This window comes from Rhinatrema bivittatum, chromosome 15 (genome assembly GCF_901001135.1).
Source record: "Rhinatrema bivittatum chromosome 15, aRhiBiv1.1, whole genome shotgun sequence".
In the NCBI taxonomy this organism is placed as follows: Eukaryota; Metazoa; Chordata; class Amphibia; order Gymnophiona; family Rhinatrematidae; genus Rhinatrema; species Rhinatrema bivittatum.
The window spans coordinates 52492325-52513283 of NC_042629.1; the positions used below are offsets into that span (position 1 = coordinate 52492325).

The following is a 20959-nucleotide window of genomic DNA, read 5'->3' on the forward strand; positions in this document are numbered from 1 at the left end:
AAATGTCCATGCCCTATGCAAACTTTTAACTTTTGTAATCCCTCCTTTTAGTTTTTTTTCTACCTTATTTTCTCATCTTATTGTAGTTTTTCTTTTTAAAGTTAAATAATTCTGCAGTAGTTTTACTTAATGTTCTTCTCTCAGTTATTATGTCAAATTTGACTACATTATGAGCACTGTTGTTAAGTGGCTCCACTACTGTTATACCTTGCACCAGGTCCTGCATTTTACTAAGGACTAGATCTAAAATAGCTCCAACTCTCATTAGTTTCAGAACCATGTAGTAGTCATTAATAGCATGCAGAAACTTTTTCCTTTGCTGTCTTGAGGAGACATTTACCAAGTCAATACTGGAGTGATTGATATCTCCCTTAATTATTGTATTGCCGATTTTTATTTGCCTTTCTAATTTCTGTTAGCACTTCACAGTCTGATTCTTTATCTTGGTCTAGTGTAAGGTAGGTGGAATACCCCTACTGCTAAGTCCTACCCATCATACATTGAATTTCTATTTATAAAGATTCCAGCATGCATTTTGTTTCTTGCTTGATTCTAAGCCCCCCTTGACATGCATTGCCACCCCTCCACTAATATGTCTCTATAATTTGTACCCCAGTCTCCATTAGTAGGGACCTTCGTTTTCGGTTTTTACTTTATTTTTCCTGGGAATTTCAATGTTCTAACAAAAACAAAACGGTGGAAAAATGACTGTTATAACACATGGGAGAATAATCAGTGACAAAGTAATTTACTTAATGTACTTTCCCCTAAACTTGTAATATTGGACGAAACTGAAGAAAGGTTATTTGAGGTATTTAAGTCTGATCCTTTCTGCCTTGATTCAGAAAACAACTTAAGGCTTATCTATTCATACTTGTATTTAAGGAGTAATTCAGAAAAGACTGACAATGGGGCTTTATGTATTGATATGTGACAGGTATCATAACATTGATATTTTATTTGAATTCTGAATTACTCTAGGATATCAGGATTGCTGCACTGAAATAACTGGCTACAAGCATTTCACTAACAGATTTATTAGCATTTTCCAGTACTGTGGCTGATGTCTTTTTATTTGTTTAAATAAGTGTCTGATTTTATGTCTCCCTTTCTGGTTTTTATGTAAATTGTGATTTGTGGATTGTTACCCATCTAGAACTGCAGATAGAACAGTTTACCAATTTTTTAAATAAATAACTCGGTGGGCTGAATGGCCTCTTCCTGCCATCATTTACTACATTACTGTGAATGCACTTTTAGTTTGTATAAATCATCTTGTTACAAACTCCAGAGATTATAACGCGTTGGAACAATTTAAGAAAAGAAAGCCATTGGTAGTAAAGGATTTTGCTAAGATCTGGTAGTCTCAGGTTCTGTTTTGATGCAGGATGCACTCTAGGTGCAATGCTGTTAAGCTGTGCTTTCTTAATCAAATACAAAGGAAGGATTATATGTATGATTTCATATGTTATGAAACATATAGAGCACAACTTTACAGCATTTAAACTGACTGCATACTGTAGTGGTTTGATGATAGAGCTCTGAAGACATTTGGATTCGGATTCTCCAACAATCTCTGGTTTGCACTGTTGAACATTTTTTTGAAAAGTAAATTACATGTTTGAAGAACAGAACAGGATATATTATGGTCTTTTCTAGATATATGGTAAGGTTTTGAAGAATTTAATTAGATACTGAGCATCACAAAACTTCTTTTCTCACTTACCTCCAACATGGAGATAACTTCCAGGTATAGAACCCAGAATCATCGTTGGGTTACATATCTAGCCTAATGCTCTAATTAGGATAGCAGTGGTCATTTTTTCAGTGAAAAGGAAATTCAGGATCATGGTATAAGGCTGAGGAATAATTTATTTTAAATATTTATAAACCACTTGACTCAAATATATCATACTAAGCGATTAACAAAAACTAAACAAGTACATAAAACAGCAAATATGGGGAGTCCAATGAAGTGTTTTTGGGTGGCTTGTTGAGAAGTGGTCTGTCCCCAGCAGTCCCAGACCTTGAATCATCTCTAACTCCAGAGCAGCACCAAGTCCCTCCACAACCTGACCCTCTCGAGGGTAGCACTAATGCAGTCACTCTGCTCCTGTTGTGCTTAGATGACATCATACCGCCGATTGCTTCGGCGTCGGAAGGTGCCCACATGGAGGAGACGAGCTATGGAGCTGTTAGCCGGTCTGTTGGGGGAGCTGAATCCCTGCCTGCTTCTTCCTCTCCTGTTCTATAAATGGCTGGGACTGTTTTCAAAGAGGTAATTTTTACTCCTATGGTCAAGCCTTCCAATATTACCTTGGACATAATCTGGGAAGCCATAGCAATTCTTTCCAACCAAATTTCTCAGTTTGTTTTACATCAGGGTGAGCTATCCAATTCATTTTAAGCTTCCCATTCCTAGTTGCTTGAAATTAAATCGCGAGTGGACCGTGCAGAATTCTGTTGAAACAATCTTGGTTATCTGCAATTGCAGAATAAGCTGGAAAATCTACAAAATGTTGTACATCACTGGAATATCAGGATTATTAATTTTTCAAAAAAAAAAAGGCTTACCACCCCAGTGGAGATGTTATGCAAATACTTTATGGAAACTTTATCTATTAAGGAAAATCTGCTTCTTCCTATTTCTAAAATCTATTATGTTCTTTGAATCCGAAAGTTGCTCAAGCAAGGGATACTCCTGCTGATGTTGGTTTAGTCGATTCTTCTCATCTCTCTTCTTTTCTTGAAAACTCAACGGATGAAGCTGTCATTTATTTATTTATTTGTTCACTTTTCTATACCGGTATTCAAAAAGATATCATATCGGTGTACATCGTAAAAACCTTCACATCCAACATAAAGTAATATAATAACATTTATCAAAACCTATAAAAGCAAACACAATAAATGGTCAATAAAATACCTAAAATTAACGAACCATTCCTACCATAAAAGTTCCTATTAGCACCAAAACTAGAGGGAAAGGAAGGCACGGGATAAGGGGAATATTCTTAATTAGCAAAGGCCTGCTCAAACAGCCAAGTTTTTAGGTTTGTTTGTTTTTTTTAAATGTTAGGCTGTGATTCCAGTCTTATCTCCTTTTACTTTGCTTGACTTTATTTTGAAATTGTTTTTTCGTAAGAGAGATATTTCCTTCTTAGGGCTTAAAATTCGAATGTTCCCAGATGTGTCCAAAGTAACTGAGTCCAAGAGGAAACGATTTTTGCTGAGGCGTCCAGCTGTTTTGAATATGGGGGCTTTTTTTTTTTTTTTTTGTGGCTTTATTTTCCTTGGAAATGTGTTGTTAAGTTCCAGGGGGTTAAATATGTCTTCTTTGATCCTTCCCAGCTGAATGTTTACCTCACAGTGGGATTGAGTGGGATGGGGAGGGGCGAGTGGGTGGGTGGGGGCAGAAGGGGGCTTTTTGCCTTTCAAGATCATGGAGAGAGGTCATTTGGTCCAATGTCTTTTTTTTTTTTTTTATTAGAGGTTAGTGGAAGTTGAGTTTTAGCCTGAATTTATTTTAAAGTATCTTTGGGTTGGGACTTTGGGGGGGGGGGGGGGGAATCGGTCCTGAGGGGCCTGGAAGGATTTCTCCTCCTACCTAATCCCCCACTGCAATTACTTGGCTATATCCAGAATCCATCTGGTTAGGTTTAAAGTTATCTGGGTAATGTAACCTGGATAATGTCAGACGTGTATATCAGCAGTTATCCGGATAACATGTCTGCTTGCAGCTTTTCTGAATATTGACCTCTCTATGTCTTAATCTATTTTAAAAAAATGAAAACTACAAAGCTTTTTCATATTTACTAATGAAAAGTATTGCTATTTGTTGTTCATGTTTGATAACTTAAGTATATTTGCTTCTGGGTTGTGGTTTTGTGTAAGGGACCTTGTTAGATGAACTTTTTGTAGAGATTTCTTTGATGTTTTTGTTTGATTTTTCTCCGAAGACAAGCAGTTCATCATAGTCACATACATGGATGGTTTCATCCTGAGAGTGCTGACACAGATATGATTTTCCAGAGCTTTTGAGATCTCTCTGAGCATGCATAATAGTTCCTGTGCTCATGCATTCATTATGCCTCAGCTCATTTTGGGCAGTGCATTCTTCAGGGTATTTTAGAGGATTAGAACCCAACTCTAGTCCCTTTTTATGATTTAGGGTTTATTTATTTCTCATTTACTTTTTTTAAAAAAATTTTTATTTTTTTTAACAGGAAGAGAACATGCATTACAGTCAAGCAACTTTGCTTCCTGTTCTCGTAAGGCATTTGTCAGGGTCCACATTTTTAGGAGATGGGAATTTACAAATTCCATGAGCGTGAACCTGGAGGGGTTTGGCTTTTCTCTTTTCTGTAGCGGTCTTTTTATTTTTAAACTTTATGGCAGCATTTAGACATAAAGAGCCTGATTTTCAAAAGGATTTAGGTGCACAAAATACAGTTTTAGTCATCTAAGCTTCCTGAAAAAAGAGGGTTTGTGGTTGTAAAACTATGCACAGAAATGATTTTGCGTGTACATGCACTAACACCGGGGTAGAGTTAGTAATGGCAGAGAAACCTTTTATGTACATAGTTTTCATTTTTGAAAGTGTGCGTGTTTCGCACACGTTTATTCCATGCTGTGTCCTGCGTGCACCCACCAATTTTCAAAGCAGACTTAGTGTAAAGTGCTGTTTGAAAATTTGGGCTATAGTATGCGTGCATTTTGCACATGTGAGCTTTAGTCGTATGCGGGACGCTGAAAATTAACCTAGAAAAATATGCATCATCCCTGGAAATCGGTGCGAGCCAGCAGAAGTGAAGGATGCCTTTCATGGTGTGGGTGCGTTGAGAGGATCTCGAGACAAGAGATCAGATCAGAGATTCAGTAAGGTTCCAGAATAAGTAAGAAATGCACTTCTTGTCTATGAATGCGAGTAGATTTCAAAACTGATTATTTGTTGTTGGGTTTTTTTTAACTATTTTAACCAAATTTCCTAGATGCAGGGTAAGTTTTTTTTTAAAAAGTCTCTAATTTCACACTGTAAAAAAACCCAACTCCGGTTCAAACCTAGGAAAATTCAGTGTATTTTTAAAATCATGTTTAAGCATAAAAGCTCAGCTTGAATACTTAAGCATTGTGAAATTAGATAGCTTTTCATTATTATATTGTCGTGGTTAAAAAGTATAAAAGGTTAATTTAAACCATGTATAAACTGTACAGAATTCTCTTTTGTAGTTTTGGTAAAAAGAATTGACTAAAATCTGAATACAAACCTTCATTTTATTTTATTTTTTTTTAAATGAAATAAAGAGAGACTATGTATTGGTTTTAAACACTGTCCTTTCTCACCATTCTCAGGCTTTTTTCATTCACAGCCCTGGAGTTGTTTGAGATTTCAGTGCAATATACTTGTTCCCTTAGCAACTGGGGGAGGTTAAAAACATTGTGTGTATGTGTGGAAAAAAAAGAACAATGGAAGTCCCACAGAGATATTTTTTCACGATGACACAGAGCATACATTTGCATTACACATTCATCTGCATCTATCAAATCCAGTATGACAGCCGCACATCTATTCATTTATATTATATTGCTTCTGCTTAACATAAGTTGGAATTGGTGGAACTGTCAAACAGTTTGCTGTTTGTTGACAGAAAGAGAGCCTTAACTTTTTCTTTTTAAGAAATGGAAAGCAGGTTAGAAGAGGTAAAATCAGTTTTGTTTTTTTTTGTTTTTTTTAAACTTGCTACTGCTTAGTTCTTTACCATGTTTCTACCTGGTTGTATAATAATGTTTTCTTTTTCAAATGCAGAAAATTCTAAAGTTTCCCTAGTATGTGTGTGGTGTGTGCATTTGGGTGGGGGAGGAGTTGGTGTTTCATTTTTTTTCTTTACCTATAAGATAATATTACTTTAGCACCACCTAGTGGACAGACTGTATTTTCTGACTTAGAAAAATGTCCATATCCTTCTAGTGGAGTAAAGTGTTTGAAAAATAAGGTCTTTTATGACTATAATTTAACTTTGCAAGGACCAACAGTTGTACATAAGCAGCAATTTAGTCTTATGGAATTTTGTTTTCTCACACACAAAACGAAGAAATACTTCTTAGATACCTATCATATCTGACAACCTTCCCTCTTAGGAAAAGTATACAATGTAATGCAATATCAAGTTATTTGTCTGCCTAATTGTAGTCACAAGTAAACAAAAATTCATAATGGGGAAATTTCCAACAGTGGGCCCAATTAAAATGAGATAAAACTAAGGCAACAAACCTTCATGTAAAAAAATGTAAATTAAAGTAAGATAAAAAAGAAACAGATATGGTTCTCCAAGGAGGTAGCTGAGAAAATAAAGGCAAAAAGATCAGCTTTCAAAAAATATGAAGGAACTCAAAAAGAGGAACACAAGGAAGATTATCTGGCAAAGCTGAAGGAGACAGCGAAAGAAATCAGACTAGCAAAAGCTCGAGTGGAAGAAAAGATCACCCAAGAAGTAAAGCTTGGTGGCAAAGCATTTGTCAAATATATCAGATAAAAAAGGAAGGCCAGAATTGGCAGTGTAAGATTGAAAGGAGTCCAGGAGAAAGTAGCAGAAATATTTTAACACACATCAGTTAGGTGATCACTAAGGAAGACATTGGAGGGGGATTGTTGCTGGCAAGAGTAAGGCTAAGAGTGGGGTAGATACGTCCCCAATGACAGAAAATAATTTGTGGGCGGAACTAGCAAACCTGAAAGTGGGCAAAGCCCTGGGGCCAGTTGAGATACATCCCAGGATACTAAGGTAGCTTGGAGAAGTGCTGGCGGGTCCGCTGAAGGACCTGCTCAGTAAATCCCTGGAGAATAGGATTTACTGAGCAGGGAGAAGGCTGGATGCAGGTCAATTAGACTCACCTCAGGGGTGGGAAAATTAATGAAGACTCTGCTGAAGGAAAGGATAATGAATTATCTTCACTCCAGTGGGTTCCAGAATGCAAGGCAACATGCTATTACCAGTGGGAAGGCCCTGTCAAACGAATCTAATTTTTTTTGATAGGATGACTAGAGAATTGGATGAAAGGAGTTGATGTAGTTTATTTTGATTTCAGCAAGGCTTTTAATACAGTCCAACATAGGGAGGGTCATGATTAAAATGAGAAGCCTGGGAGTGGGGCCCAAGGTGGTGGAATGGTTTACAAATTGGCTGACTGACAGACATCAGTACGCAATGATCAACAGAACCTACTATGAAGAGGGAAAAATAAGTGGAGTTCCTCAAGGATCAGATGTGGGACTGGTTCTGTTCAATATTTATTTGGTATATTTATAAACCGCAACTTCTGTGCTTGGTGATCTGTGCGGCCTACACAATAAACAAGCACAATTTCAAAAAACATCAGAAACTAAAATGAAAACATACAATAACAATAAAATTATATAACATAACCCTGTTTAAGCTTTTGTGATCAATATTGCGTTGGGATTATAAGGTAAAGATTGACATTTTGTGGATGACATGAAGATCTGCAACAGAGTAGACACATCTGAAGGAAAAGAGAAAATGAGAAATGATCTAAGAGAGCTGAAGGAAAGGTCGAAGGTTTGGCAGCCCTGCCATGATCAAAGACTCCGCTGGGGTTCGGTGCCAAAAAGATCAGAATCGTGCGTTTGGGCTATGGCAATCCAAAGGAACTGTATGCAGTGGAGGGCAAAAGACTGATGTGCAAAGACTGGGTGATAGTGTTTGACAATCTGAAGGTAGCAAAGCAATGTGACAAGTCAGTGGCTAATAGGGATGTGAATCGTTTTAGGACGATTAAAATTATTGTCCGATAATTTTAATATCGTCTTAAACCGTTATGGAACACAATACAATACAGATTCTAACGATTTATCGTTATAAATCGTTAGAATCGTGAGCCGGCACATTAAAACCCCCTAAAACCCACCCCCGACCCTTTAAATTAAATCCCCCACCCTCCCGAACCCCCCCCCAAATAACTTAAATAACCTGCGGGTCCAGCGGCGGTCCGGAACGGCAGCGGTCCGGAACGGGCTCCTGCTCCTGCATCTTGTCGTCTTCAGCCGGCGCCATTTTCCAAAATGGCGCCGAAAATGGCGGCGGCCATAGACGAAAAAGATTGGACGGCAGGAGGTCCTTCCGGACCCCCGCTGGACTTTTGGCAAGTCTCGTGGGGGTCAGGAGGCCCCCCACAAGCTGGCCAAAAGTTCCTGGAGGTCCAGCGGGGGTCAGGGAGCGATTTCCCGCCGCGAATCGTTTTCGTACGGAAAATGGCGCCGGCAGGAGATCGACTGCAGGAGGTCGTTCAGCGAGGCGCCGGAACCCTCGCTGAACGACCTCCTGCAGTCGATCTCCTGCCGGCGCCATTTTCCGTACGAAAACGATTCGCGGCGGGAAATCGCTCCCTGACCCCCGCTGGACCTCCAGGAACTTTTGGCCAGCTTGTGGGGGGCCTCCTGACCCCCACGAGACTTGCCAAAAGTCCAGCGGGGGTCCGGAAGGACCTCCTGCCGTCCAATCTTTTTCGTCTATGGCCGCCGCCATTTTCGGCGCCATTTTGGAAAATGGCGCCGGCTGAAGACGACAAGATGCAGGAGCAGGAGCCCGTTCCGGACCGCTGCCGTTCCGGACCGCCGCTGGACCCGCAGGTTATTTAAGTTATTTGGGGGGGGGGTTCGGGAGGGTGGGGGATTTAATTTAAAGGGTCGGGGGTGGGTTTTAGGGGGTTTTAGTGTGCCGGTTTTTCGATTTTTCGATTTTTAACGATTTTTAACGATTTTTCACGATATTTTACCCCCCCCAAACGGCAACAATACGATTCCCTCCCAGCCGAAATCGATCGTTAAGACGATCGAGGACACGATTCACATCCCTAGTGGCTAAGGCCAGAGGGATACTGGGCTGCATAGAGAGAGGCATACCCAGCAGGAAAAAGGCCCCTGTACAGGACGTTATCTGGGCACAAAAGTCTTTGGATACTTGGTACCCTCATTTGAACATTGCAATGGTATGAAATACCTGCAAACCTTTGCACCTGCGGTTTTGTGCAGATAAAATGTCACACGTTTAAATTTAAAAATACATGTGTGTGTGCTGATCATGTCCAAAATGTAGTAACATAGTAATGATGGCAGAAAAAGACCAAATGGTCCATCCGGTCTTCTCAGCAAGTTTCTTGTGGTAATAACTGCTTCTCCGTGCAGGTCACCCCCAAGCCTTATGTTAAGGGTAGTAATATTTACAGTCAAAACCGAGCAACAGTCACACCCATAATGAAATTACTACAAGCAACATGTTTGCAGGGTGAGCAGCCTTCTTGATAATAAAGAAAATGCTGCTTGAACCTGCTTTGCTTTTGGTCTTGGCCATAGAAGCAGTCCTGCGCTTTTTCCCTGATGTCTGTGTATCAGTACCCGGTACCGTAAAAGTAAGGGCCCAGGGTTGGCTGTCGTCTGAATCCAATTCCCCTGTTTGCCCCTGCTGTCGAAGAGCGATGTTGCAGTTGAATTGGTTAAGGGTAGTAATCCTCCCTGCTTTCTGTTAAGGGCAGTAACTGCCACGCCACGCAGGTTACCCCCACGTACCCTTTTCTTCATTTCCAGCCGCTAGCATTTAGGGATCCACATTTTGATCCCGTGCCCTGAATTCCATTACTGGAAGGCACTCCAGGCATCCACCACCCTCTTCTTGAAGAAATATTTCATGGGTATTCTTTCAGCTGCACTTAGGGTAGGGGCTCAGTTTCTGAAACTGACATTCTAACTAGGTTAAAAAAAACCCCAAAAACCTTCCATCTGTAAATGCCTTTCGAAATGTGGCCTCCTCGTGCTTTTAGCAGAGCTAACTAGTTGATATTTCAGGCACTAACAATTTAAACTTCATTTTTCTACTTAATTTTGCTTTCAGTCTTTTTCCTGATACAAAAGGGGCTCAATAACGCTAGTTTGAATCATGTTAGTTTCGATCAGTTTTGGTTTGTTTTTTTTTTGCTTGTGTCTCAGACAGAATTGCATCGCTAGGAGTATGATGAAATAAAACTATTAGCTGAAGGAAAAGGGATTGTTTAATCTTCATTACATAAAAGAAATGAAGGTCGTGCTAAAGATCCTAGAATTCATTTGTAAGCAAAGAAATCAGAGGTGCATTTCAGCATCTCCTCTTCCACCGCCCCCTCCCAGTGCTTTAACTTTTCACCACCTTTGTAATGTGCCCTGCAATCTACTTCTATATTTCGGCAACATCCTTCTTTACATTAATTTGATCATTTTCTTTTGATCTGATGAAGTTAAAGCTAGTTCCATGCAACGGTATTGCTTACAAAAATTGCTTGTTTGACCTTTTTTTTTTTTTTCTACATACTAAAGCGATAGAAACTGCCTACATATAAAAACTTAAATCTGCTACGTTTAATGCAAGGGGAGTTGGGTTTGCGTGTGCGCCGAGTGGATTTTAAAAGCCGTCTGGCACGCACGCGTAAATGCCACTGTGCGTACATCGCGGAACTTCTTAAAAAGGGGTGGTCGTTGCATGGGCATTTGGGGAATTTAACCAGAAAATTGCAAGTAAGTACATATGCGATCTGGTGCAAGCTGAGGCCCCCCTGCCACGTAACTTTTTACTTTTGCTATGGGTGAAATGTGTAAGTCAAAAAAACAATATTAACGAGCCGTTTCGGAGGGGTTTAAAGGGTCTGGGGTAACTGGGGAGAAGGAAGGCTATCAAACTTGGCGGTGGGGCGGAAGATAGGCGCCAAGCCAGGGGGCATAGGCAGAATGAAGCAAGCTGCACATTGCATGCCCCTCTTCTGTATCACATGCGTACGCTCCCCGGGCTGCAGCCCAGCACTACCTTCCTGACCCCCATCCCCGATGTTGCCTGCATGCTACCTGATCAGGTCAATAGCGGCCCAGCCTGGCCCAACATGGGAGCAGCTATGGGAACCATGCAGCCAGTCAGGGGGTGGGGGGGGGGGGGGGACATCAACAGCAGTGCTTACCTGGGATGCCATGTTCCCTAACAAAAAGGGCCTGTATTAAACTTCTAGCATTCAAAAATATGTAAGAAGGCTTTGAACCGATGGGTTCTTCTCATTGTATCCATAGACATTAAGTCTCAATAACGCTCAACAGGGAGAAATGGAAACCTCATAGCGATGGAAAATGGATAAATAAACTGACAAGTGGGGTTTTTTTAAACTCTTAAGCCTTCTGTTTAAACGTGCCGGCTCTGCTGCAGGTCTCGCTAATGTAACTTCTTTCACACAGGTCTCGCAATGCATACAGTGAATGCAATATATGGAGAAACAATCATCTTACCTTGTGGCTTGGATGTACCACAGAGCCTTTTGTTTGGAAAATGGAAATTTGTAAGTAAGATATTGTTGAATTGTGCTTAGCTAGGGAAGATGGTTTTATATGGGTAGAAAAATATTTGATAACTTTTGTATGTATAAATCCTTAAAATGATTTTGCTGTTGATTGTAGATATTGGAATGGAATGAGTCTCACAAATATAGGGGTAGATTTTTAAAGTTATGCGCAGGCGTAGATTTGTTCATGCAACCCGGCGCGAATAAATCTGCGCCCGATTTTATAACATGTGCGCGCTGCCATGCGCATGTTATAAAATCCAGGGTCGGCGTGCGCAGGGGGGTGCACAATTGTGCAACCTGTGCGCGCCAAGCCGAGCAGCCTGCCTCCGTTCCCTCTAAGGCTGCTCCGAAATCGGAGCGGCCTCGGAGGGAACTTTTTTCCAGCCCCCCCCCCACCTTCCCCCTTCCTTCCCCTACCTAACCCACCCCCCAGCCCTAACTAAATCCCCCCCCTACCTTTGTTCAGAAAGTTACGCCTGCCTGAGGCAGGCGTAACTTGGCGTGCTGGCCGGCTGCCGGCGCACCATTCCTCGGTCTGGGGGCTGGTTCGGAGGCCTCGGCCATGCCCCCGGAATGCCCCTGGGCTGGCACCATGCCCACTGCCCTGCCCCCAGAACGCCCCCCGAATGCCACGCCGCCCCCGACACGCCCCCCAAGCAAAGCCCCGGGACTTGTGCGCTCCGTCAGCCTATGCAACATAGGCGTGCCGGCGCGCAAGTCCCCTGCGCGCGTAAATCCAGCTGGATTTACACGCGCAGGGCTTTTAAAATGTGCCCCATATTATTTTTAAATATTTTTATTGGCTTGCATGAAACTGTTTTTCAAGAATCTATTCTTTGCACATTTATGTGGATTAAATTCTACTAAATCTTGTCTATTTCACTGTATTTCTTTGTTGTATTATTTTTCCATATGAAGAGTTCTCAAACTAGTGAAAGGAAATACTTTTGCAAAACAGTATCCAAGGTCTTTAGAAAATAATTGCCTGTGGAATGTCTAGGAATATCTTAATAAGCTCATGTTTACATAAGCTAAAATATATTTCCACCTTGCTTTTTGCTAGGAAACACCAGAAGGTATTACAAAATATGTTGCAACGAGAGCTGTAATGAAACAGACTGTGCAATATGACAATGTACCAGAATACAAAGACAGATTAATCATTTCAGAAAATTATACCTTGTCCATCTTGAATGCAAGCATCACTGATCAGAAGAAATTTGTGTGTGTGTTGGTAGTGGAAGACAATGTTTTTGAAGTGCCAACAATAGTCAAGATGTTCAGTAAGTAAAAACAAAAATCATGTGATAACTTCTGAGCTGCCAGATATTGTTAAAAGGCAGGTGACATTCGCAGAATGTAAATATTCATTCCGAGCACTTGCTAGATCCATTCTAAAAGAGGGAAGAGACCAAAGGCCATTAAAAAGTACTGTAGCTCAATGCTAGTAATTTTGAAAGAGATGGCTTATTTACAGCTAGATAATGCCATAAGAAAGTAAGGGTAGATGAATAATTGTCAAACAGCTTGCAGAAGGAAGATGGCAAACGTGCACTTAAGGCACACCAGTTTTCAAAGCGGACTTTTGCACATAAGTCTGCCCTGAAAATTATGGAATGCGCACGCAGTAACCCGCGCAAAATTACTGTGTGCATGTAACTTTATGCATATGCTTTTTAAAATAAAAAAGCATGAGCGTAAATCCCACCTCCACTGCTCCCAGACTCCCCCCCCCCCCAACTCCCAGATTGCTTGCACAAAATCTGGTTACATGTACACAGCGCCCATGCAATTTTATAAGCAGCCATTTAAGCACATAAACTCGTGTTTTGTAAGTGTAAGTGGGTTTGAAAATCCCTTTCTAAAATAGAATCCCATCTTCACCCTTCACCTGCAAATTATTGTTCAAATGTACTTTAGTATTATACATCAATATTTGTAATAAGAGAGTGCATCATTAATATATTGAGAAATATGAATGACTTTGTATAAGGCTTGTGTGGTCATCTTTAAAGAAGAAAAGAGGGTTATTTAACCATTTAAACCCCTTTTTAAACAAATGTGCAAATAGAATTATTTGGATCCTGTGAAAAAGAATGGTGGGCAAATTGGTTTCCTGTTCACAAAGGCCATTGGGCCACTGGATTTCTGCCACGTGTTCTTGGGCATAAAGATACAACTTTACAGTAAATAACAGTATGGCAATACCATTCTTTTTGTTAGAGAAAATCAAGAGCATAAAAAGTATTTCAAAATATATTTTGCAGGGGGCTCAAAATGGGATAAAATGCAGTGGCTACTGGCTACTAAAATGGTCAGTAGTCTTCATTCTAAAGCATATGGGTATGGACTTAAAGATCTAAACATGGGCACCCTAGAGGAAAGGTGAGATAGGGGAGATAAGATAGAGACATTCAAATATATCAAAGGTTTCTATGTACAGGAGGGGAGCCTTTTTCAGTGGAACGGGGGAGACTCAGGAGTAACCTTAGCAGATATTTTTTTACAGAGAGGGTGGTGGATGTGTGGAGCAACCTCCCACTGGAAGTGGTGGAGAAAAAAAACCCAGTATCTGAATTCAAGAAAGCATGGGATAAATACAGGGGATCTCCAAGGAAGTGATGAGAATTATAATGCTAAAGTAATGGATGGATGGGCAGATTGGATGGGCCATGTGCTGTCATGTTTCTATGGTTGCATTTGTTATCCATATTTATGAATTAGCAAGGTTTTTTTTGAAAATTCTGTGGCCATGATAGTTATTTGTTTTGTTTTGATTTTTTCTTTCAATGTCTGTTTTGTAGAGCAACCAATGAAACCTGAGATTATAAACCAAGCAAGTTTCATTGAAACAGGAAAACTTAATATGGTAAGATAATTTCGATTTTTCACCGAACTTAATTTTAAGTCCCTAAATGCAGCAAGAAATAGATGCATTATTGCACGGTGCGCATTACTATTGGTTGCATTTAAAGGAGACATTCCCAGAAGTGTCTTTTGGATGGGACTGCAAGATTAGGCTTGTATGTGTATGGTCCTAGTAGACTTGTTAAATATCTTGAAGCAAAATATAAAAGGTGCTGTATAATAAATAGATGATCAGAGCTGTGAAATGTTTCCCTTTTATTTTTTCAGCTTGGTGAATGTATTGCAAAAGACAGTTATCCAGAGGGCAACCTTACCTGGTATAAGAATGGGAAACTACTAAAGGAAGTTAATGAAGGTGTGTGTTAAATAAAAAAAATCAGTGTTGGTAATCTTTACCATTTTAGTGTGAGCTGCTGCTTTTCATGCCTGAATACCACAATAAATGGTTGCGCTCTAATGAAAAAAAAGTGAGGTGACATCAGCTTACCTAAGCAGAGTGATAAAACCTGCAAGCTGAAAAAAACAGTGGTGAAAAATATAAAGGAAACCAATTGTCTCAGGTTATATTCACACATATACAAAATCTAATAGTGCACATTCCAAAATGTTTTAATAAATATAGTGTAACCAACCAAGCTGCAATGGTAAAGGCCATGGAACAGAGACAGTCCTTAAACTGTATCTCCTTAAATATGGTGATAGAAGCCAGGCAGCAGTGTTTTTGGATTTCTCGGCAGCTTCTGACACCATAGATCGCAGTGTCGTGCTATAATGTCTAGCAGAGATTGGTTTGGTTGGCAGGGTCCTAACCCGGTTCAACTCCTTTCTGTCAGGCAACAATCAGTAAATGTCACTGACAGGTCAGCATCCTGGATCTTGAATCATGGGATCCCCCCAGGCTCTATACCATCATCAGTACTTTTCAATATAGACATCAAATTATTGGCACAATTGGTCGAAATTTTGAAATAAAGGCCTACATCTTTGCAGATGAAGTCCAACTTGCTCCCAATGGACCCAGACCTATCAACGGCTATAAATAAGTTAAAACACGTGTCTTCAATCCCAGTATACTGCAGATACTATGGATATAAAACAAGCACAAATAAATCCCTGACCTGAAAATCTCATTTGGAACCTATGAGTTCCCACTAAAAACAGAGGGTAAAATACCTTGGAGTCTTACTAAACTCAGATCTCACCATGCTGCCAGACATTCAGGCAACAGCGAAGAGCTGCCACTTTCAGCTACAGAATTTATGAAGACTGCGCCCAAGTCAAATCTTCTCGCATTTGTTCATGCCCCAGTACTGCAACATATTTTATAAGGCTCTAACAGATAAGGCATTACCCAAACTCCAGATAATGCAGAACTCAGCAGCACGATTGATAGAAGAATGCAAACCGCACAGCCACGTCAACGCCAGTTCTATTCAAACTACACTGGCTGCTGATACCATACAGAACAAACTTAAAACTCTTAACACTAACCTTCAAGGTGCTAAGAGGAGATGGACCTATCTTCTTGAGTGAAATGCTATTCACATATACGCCTTCCAGACTGCTAAGTTCATCACTAGTAGTTTCCATTACCATTCAGATGACAAAAGGAATTGAACGAGCAGACATCCACAATAGATCTTTCAAGGGAGCAGCCCCTGCCTTATGGAACTTCCACCCAGAAGAGTTCCAGTAAATAAAGGACCACTCTCATTTCAGGAAGCCTGGCTATTTTATCAAGCCGTTAAATGCTAAACATGAAATTGACTATGAAACTTGACTGGTATTTTCACCTGAATGCTTTAAATATGCTGCTGCAATCCTGAGTTTCTCAATGGTGCTATTTATTCCGAGTTAGTCACTAGTATTTGTGTCAATTAAAGCTTAGTCATGACTGCAGATTATTTAAATTTAGGGTTAAAAGCGCACTTTGCTTTATTTTATTCACTTTATTGTCAAGTTGAATTGAGATCCTGCTGCTATTTAAAATCTGATATGCCCTCAGAATGCGAAGCTACAAATGACCTGTTTCTAAGAAAATTTTCCTAATATGATGTAACCCACTTTGAGTGAACTACATATTCAAAAAGGCAGGATATATAAAGCAAGGTAATAAATACAATAAAAGCAATGAGGTCAGTTTTAAAAGGAATCTAGCCAGCTAGGTAAAATCTTTGGAAAGTAGACTTCCTAATCAACTAAATGTATCCCCCAAAATGTCAGTAAGTGGTCAGATTTAACTAGTCAGATTCTGGGTGGGCCTGGAGGGGTATTAGGGTGGGACCAGAAAGCTAGGTGGCTAGGTCTGATTTCCAGTGCTAGATGCCTAACTTGGCCAGACAAAGCCAGGCACTACAAAAGAACTCCTAAATCTGGCTGTCCAAATTCCTTTCCTCATAAAAAAAAGAAAAAAGCCCTTGGCAGCCCCATCTCATATCCTCCATCCTTCTAATTATCTTTAAAAAAAAAAAAAGTTGCCCCAAGGTCCCCATACCCTTCTCCCATCCTCCGGATAATCCTTAAAAAAAAAAATTTGTTGCCTGTGAGTTCCCCTCCCATCCACCCTCCCCGGTGATCCTTTACAAAAATGAGTGAACCCCAAGCGCAGCCGTAACCTCCTTCCTGCGCTGCTGCCTCAGAATAAGGCTACAGGGGAAACCCTGGGATCTCCGAGGAAGGAGAGAGGGCTGTCTGTAAAAGGAAAGCAGGGAATGGCGTCCCCGGGCCTCGGACTGATGCAGGCACAGGATCCCGGGGGCTTCCTCTGCAACCTTTTTTTTTTTTTATTCTGAGAGAGGAGAGCGAGGGTGGTTTGGCCGCAAGGCTCATTTATTTTGTTTAAAAGTGTCTCGGGGGTGGGAAGTGGATTTGCAGGGCGAGTTTGTTTTTTCGAAAAGAAGCTTTGCGAGGGTGGGGATCTGAAGGGCAATTTTTAAAATTTAAATTGTTACTTGGCTTGCTTTTTTTTTTTTTTTTTTTTTAAAGAGCCAGATTTTCAGCCCTTACCAGCTAAGTAAGGGGAACCCCAGCCGTTCCAACATTTGCTGGTAAAATTTTGCCTGGTTAGCTTTAATGAAATATTCTCTTGAAAATCTGACGGGTTAAATTTAGCTGAATATTCATTTGAAGATAATTGGCTATAATTAGCCAGTTAATCTCACCCACTTAGCGGGTTTTTGAATGTATAAAGTAATAAAAGAACCAGTTCAAAAAATTAATATTGAAATCCTGACATTGACCATGCTTCAGCATCATGTGCCTGATTCGGGGGAAATTTAAGAACTGTTGTTGGCTTTTGGTCTCAGGAGGATAGCACTGAAGGTATTCCCAATGCGTATATCCCAGGGTGGGTTATGAATTGGGTTGTTTTGTCCAGTATTCTCTCCTCAAGGTAGAGAAATGATTTGACATCAAGAAACTCACAACCCCTCGCTAAAGACACAATGGGAAGGAATTTGTGTACCCTATCTGGAAGTGAAAATGGAAGACTATGAAACTGAGGTCCCAGGTTTTTGCTGTTGGCAATGCAATATATAATGCAAGTTGGAACCTATCACAGTTTAAAAATAGCTCTTCAGCAGAGCTCTGCACTGAAATCAGCATCTTTGAAGCTACTCTGGCTAACTATTAACACCATCCTGGAACCACCTCTGCATTATCTGGCTAAATTTTATTAAGATAATGAGTTAGCCAGATAAGTGCCCCAGAAATTGAAAAGTTAGCATTTAGCTAGATAACTCACAAGTTACCTAGCAAAATGCCTTTAAATATGAATCCTGAAGTGTCCAGGAATTGTTTGATTTTACAGAAAATGTTGCTGAATTGCAACATGGCTTACCAGATGTACCAAAAGTAGAATGTGTTGAAATGCTCAGTTTTGGGTGTTGAGCATAATTATACAGCATATGCATTTATAATGAACCCTTTGAAGGCCAAATCAGATGTTTTCTAAAAATTGCATACCTGCTTTATAAAATCTGAATCCTGTAGTATGAGTGCCCTGCCTTCTATTAGAGAGCAAACAACTCACAGAATACATGGTTTCTGATTATGGTCCTATAGAGGTCAACAACCAAAAATAAACTGTGTACTAGTTAGAAAGCTAACATAACACCCAAAAACGCCAAACGAATTTTAAACAAATTTTGTAAGACCCTCTATTCACGAGAAGACATATTATGTGTTCAACTCGTTTCTCATAGGGGTCAGTATTGCTTTTAATCATTTAAATGTTCAATTTTTGTTATGTTTTTCAAAGTTTTTTTTAAAAAAATTCTCAACCAATTTTTTGGCAATCAAAATACAACGGGTACTTATCCGCGCTGAAAAGGTCCCAGGTAACCCGACATGGCCATGTTTCGGACCGCTGTCCTGCTTCAGGGGAAAAGAAGGAAATCGATTCAGATACTTGTAAAAAAGCTTTTTCTTGCGGCGTCTTTATTCCGTGCCGGTCAATTTCTTCCACACAGGCTGCATTTCAGCATTTCAGGGGGCTGAAATGCAGCCTGTGTGGAAGAAATTGACCAGCACGGAATAAAGACGCCGCAAGAAAAAGCTTTTTTACAAGTATCTGAATCGGTTTCCTTCTTTTCCCCTGAAGCAGGACAGCGGTCCGAAACATGGCCATGTCGGGTTACCTGGGACCGATTCAGCGCGGATAAGTACCCGTTGTATTTTGATTGCCAAAAAATTGGTTGAGAATTTTTTAAAAAAAAAACTTTGAAAAACATAACAAAAATTGAACATTTAAATGATTAAAAGCAATAGTGACCCCTATGAGAAACGAGTTGAACACATAATATGTCTTCTCGTGAATAGAGGGTCTTACAAAATTTGTTTAAAATTCGTTTGGCGTTTTTGGGTGTTATGTTAGCTTTCTAACTAGTACACAGTTTATTTTTGGTTGTTGACATTGGTGTGTACTAGAGTACACCAGTTGGTGTGGGTGGGTTTTGTTGTGTGATTGATATCGTGACCTATAGAGGTCAAACAAGTGCCAAGAAGAGAAGGTTTTCCTGGGCTGCTCTACAAAGTAAAGCATTTCCCAAGCAGTTTTTGCTTCAGACCCGATCAGGTGTGTCATAGAAAAATAGTCACTGCCTGATGTTTTGTACACGGACGACATCCAAATATTACTCCCGATAAACAAAACCATTGAATGCACCCTAGACAGTTGGAACCAAATTAGCACAAAAATAACGCTTCTGCTATCACAACTATCCCTCTTCCTCAACCAAAACAAGACTGAATTCCTACTCATCTCCAATGATCACCCCTCTGCCCCCCTCAAAATCAACACCTCCATAAAGAACATCGGGGTGCAACTCACACCATCTACAAAAAACCTGGGAGTGACTATCAACAAAGAACTCAACTTCAAGCACCACGTCTCCATCATGATCAAAGATGGATTCTACAAGCTGCAAACACTGAAAAAGCTCAAACCCCTTCTTCACACTCAAGATTTCAGAACAGTCCTGCAAACAATAATCTTTTCGAAAATTGACTATTGCAACACAATACTTTTTGGTCTCCCCGAAGCCACTATCAGACCCCTTCAGCTATTACAAAATGCCGCCGCAAGGTCAATAACAAACATAAAAAAATGCAACCACATCACTCCCACACTAAAAGAGCTTCACTGGCTACCCATCAACCAAAGAATTCAATACAAAACCCTCACCCTCATCCACAAGAAAATAAACAACAATGAGATGAATTGGTTAAACAATGTCATACTCCCTCATTCCACACATAGAAACCTCAGGTCCTCAGACACTGGACTCCTAGCTGTCCCAAACTTCAAAACAGCACACCGCTCATCAACCCGCAAACGTGCCATATCCGTGGCAGGCCCCGCACTCTGGAACACCCTCCCGCCCCCCCTCAGAAATTAACCTTCCACTCAAGTATTCAAAAAACAACTCAAAACCTGGTTCTTCAGAAAAGCCTTCCCACCATATACTTAACTCACCCCTCCGCACACAACCCCACCTTGAAAACAACTCCCATACCACAGCCACCCACAGCCCCGCCCCTCACCCTGCCTCACCATTCTCCCTCCTACCCACTTCCTCCCTTATCACCCTCCTTTCCCCTCCCTACCTCAAGAACCTCTACACATCTTTTTTCCAAAGACTCCCTTAGATAGTATCCTTTATAGCTTCTCCGCAGTGCAACTTTAGAACATTCCTGTAAATATCTCTCTTCCTCGTTGTTATCAGTTACCATCCTACAATGTAAATAAGCAGTTCGTGCTATTTAGTTAGCCATATGTACAGTCAATTGTTCGTTCTCATCAATTACCATGTATAGTCAATTGTTCGTTCCTACCTGTTACCATGTTACAAACAGTTACCATGTTACAATGTAAAATAAGCAGGTTATGTCTTATTTGTTTTAGTTATATGTGAACCGATGTGATATATCGATCGAATGTCGGTATATAAAAACAATAAATAAATCAATAAATGTTCAGATCCAAGCCAGTAGCTGGCCTTTGCTCTCAGCACCTTGCAGCAACAGGAGACACCAGCGATGGCTATTAACTTGTACGAACTCTTTTCTGAGAACCTCTATAATCTTGCATGCTTTCCTCTTCCTAGCTACAGCATGAGCTCCAGAGTGTGTTAGTTAATGAGCAGCATGCAGGATACAGACAGGTGGGGCCCACTTTGTGCTGCATACATATTTCACACAGCACCTCCTCATCTTCCTCCAT

The 20959-nt window shown here is 40.4% G+C and overlaps 1 protein-coding gene across 2 annotated transcripts in view; it reads left to right on the top strand.

Annotated features, from left to right (window-relative positions):
• Positions 1 to 20959, top strand: part of ALCAM (activated leukocyte cell adhesion molecule) — a 143493-nt gene that overhangs the window by 72421 nt on the left and 50113 nt on the right. For both annotated transcript variants that reach the window (XM_029577918.1, XM_029577919.1), the window contains exons 2-5: positions 11264 to 11364; positions 12434 to 12653; positions 14175 to 14239; positions 14506 to 14593. In XM_029577918.1, coding sequence (XP_029433778.1) covers positions 11264 to 11364; positions 12434 to 12653; positions 14175 to 14239; positions 14506 to 14593 — 474 coding nt within the window. The remainder of the gene's footprint in view (positions 1 to 11263; positions 11365 to 12433; positions 12654 to 14174; positions 14240 to 14505; positions 14594 to 20959) is intronic.